Source organism: Daktulosphaira vitifoliae, unplaced genomic scaffold, assembly GCF_025091365.1.
Source record: "Daktulosphaira vitifoliae isolate Bord-2020 unplaced genomic scaffold, ASM2509136v1 Scaffold_1757, whole genome shotgun sequence".
NCBI classification, from domain to species: Eukaryota; Metazoa; Arthropoda; class Insecta; order Hemiptera; family Phylloxeridae; genus Daktulosphaira; species Daktulosphaira vitifoliae.
The window spans coordinates 1-1,729 of record NW_026101317.1 but is presented as its reverse complement, the minus strand read 5'-3'; the positions used below and the strand labels follow the sequence as shown (position 1 = coordinate 1,729).

The 1,729-nt window shown below is 28.3% G+C and overlaps 1 protein-coding gene across 1 annotated transcript; it reads right to left on the bottom strand.

The window, feature by feature from the left end:
- Window positions 1–38: 38 nt before the first annotated feature.
- Window positions 39–1,725, bottom strand: LOC126909877 (alkaline phosphatase, tissue-nonspecific isozyme-like; the record flags this gene model as incomplete). Its single annotated transcript, XM_050692289.1, has 2 exons — window positions 39–396; window positions 1,284–1,725. Coding segments are annotated over 2 exons (720 nt in total), but the record flags the coding sequence as incomplete, so codon positions are not given.
- Between the last annotated feature and the right edge of the window lie 4 nt (window positions 1,726–1,729).

Below are 1,729 nucleotides of genomic sequence, written 5' to 3'. Positions count from 1 at the left end.
AAAAGTATAAACATTTAGAAAACTTTATCTAATCAATAATACATAAAATTTAAATATTTACGGTCGAAATACATAAGACTAAAAAAACATAACGATTCTAAAATACAGTATGTATTATTTATCTAAAATAATACGCAATGATCATTGATAAAGATGTTAAAGAATAAAAGTAGGAGTACAAAGTAGTAGAATATCCATCGCTTTTCAATGCTGGATTAGAGTCACCGGAAGGTCCTATACCAGCAGCAAAACCCATTGTTATTGGTATCACATTTTGTTCGTAGTTACCGGAGAATAAATGAGCCCAAGGTCCTTTTGCAAACACCATCACGTCTTCACCGCTGTGGGTTTCATCTTTTAATGGAACAAGATGTGGGTATTGAAAGTTTGGATCAGCTGTAAAATATAATAAAATTAAAGTTACTATTATTAAATTAAAAATGATATTGACATTAAATGGAATTTTTTCAATGAGAAACCACCTCGATATTTAATTTTCAAAATCTAATAATTAACTATTTTAAAATTTAAATCAATATAATTTATGAACATTTAAATGGAATCAAAAATTCAACCTTTCTTATACCATTTGAAATAAAATTTAATCAATGACGCTCTTAAATGAAATTTAATTATTATGTAAAGATATAAATGTTATACAGGAAACATGGAATAACAAGTTAAATAAGACATCGACACTGCAATGATTTAATTTATACTATCCTTTTGATTATAGCTTTTCATAATAGCTCTCAATAATATCATATCTACATTCCATTATGTAAAATCTATGTCTCCTTTACTTTTGTGTGTATGTGTATTTAACATAACAAGATTTAATAAGGATAATTCGTATACTATGAAACACAAACATTTGCTTGCATGTCCCACACTAATCATCAAACAAGATTTATCTTCATGCTAACATTCTTTAGGGTATACCTTCATAGCTTTAGTCATGTCACGGAATTGGGTAGTTTACGTCGTTGTAATAGAAAATATAGCTTTAATTGATGCCCCTTTTATTTAAGCTGTTTAGGAATATATTATAATCTATAACGTTTACCTAGAGAATTTTAACCATACTTTATATTTACAACTAAAGTTAATATTCAAATTTGAAAAAAAAATGATTGATTAGAGAAAATTAGTATAAAAGCTTTTTGTAAAAAAAAAAAAAATAGGTAATAACAGAATTGTGTTACTGTTAGTATTTTTCACAAATCTCAGTATTTCTCTTAAAATAATTTTTTTAATTGTCATATTAAAATAAAATTAATTACATAGTTCAGTTTCAGACAAATTTTTTCTTGAGCAGTCCGAAGTGTCTACATTATACTTAGGACCATTAGCATAACTAATTGTTGTGTATGGCCGTTTATCAATTGACGATGTATCTGCAAAACCCAAAATATCGTTACCCCTGTCTGGATATCCAGCCATGGAAACAGTATGAGCATGATCTGAAGTCACTATAATCAATGTGTCTTTCTCTTTGGTTAAATCAACTGCTTGCTGCACAGCTTTAGAAAATTCAACAGTTTCATCTAAGGCTAATCTAGCCTTTGTGGCATGATGAGCCCAATCAATTAATCCACCTTCAACGAACAAGAAAAAACCATTTTTGTTTTTGGATAGTACTTGAATAGCTACTTTAGTCATTTCTGCTAATGTTGGTTGTGTTTGTTTAGCTTGTAAACGAAAGTTAAAGTGCTCCTTCTCAAAGAGA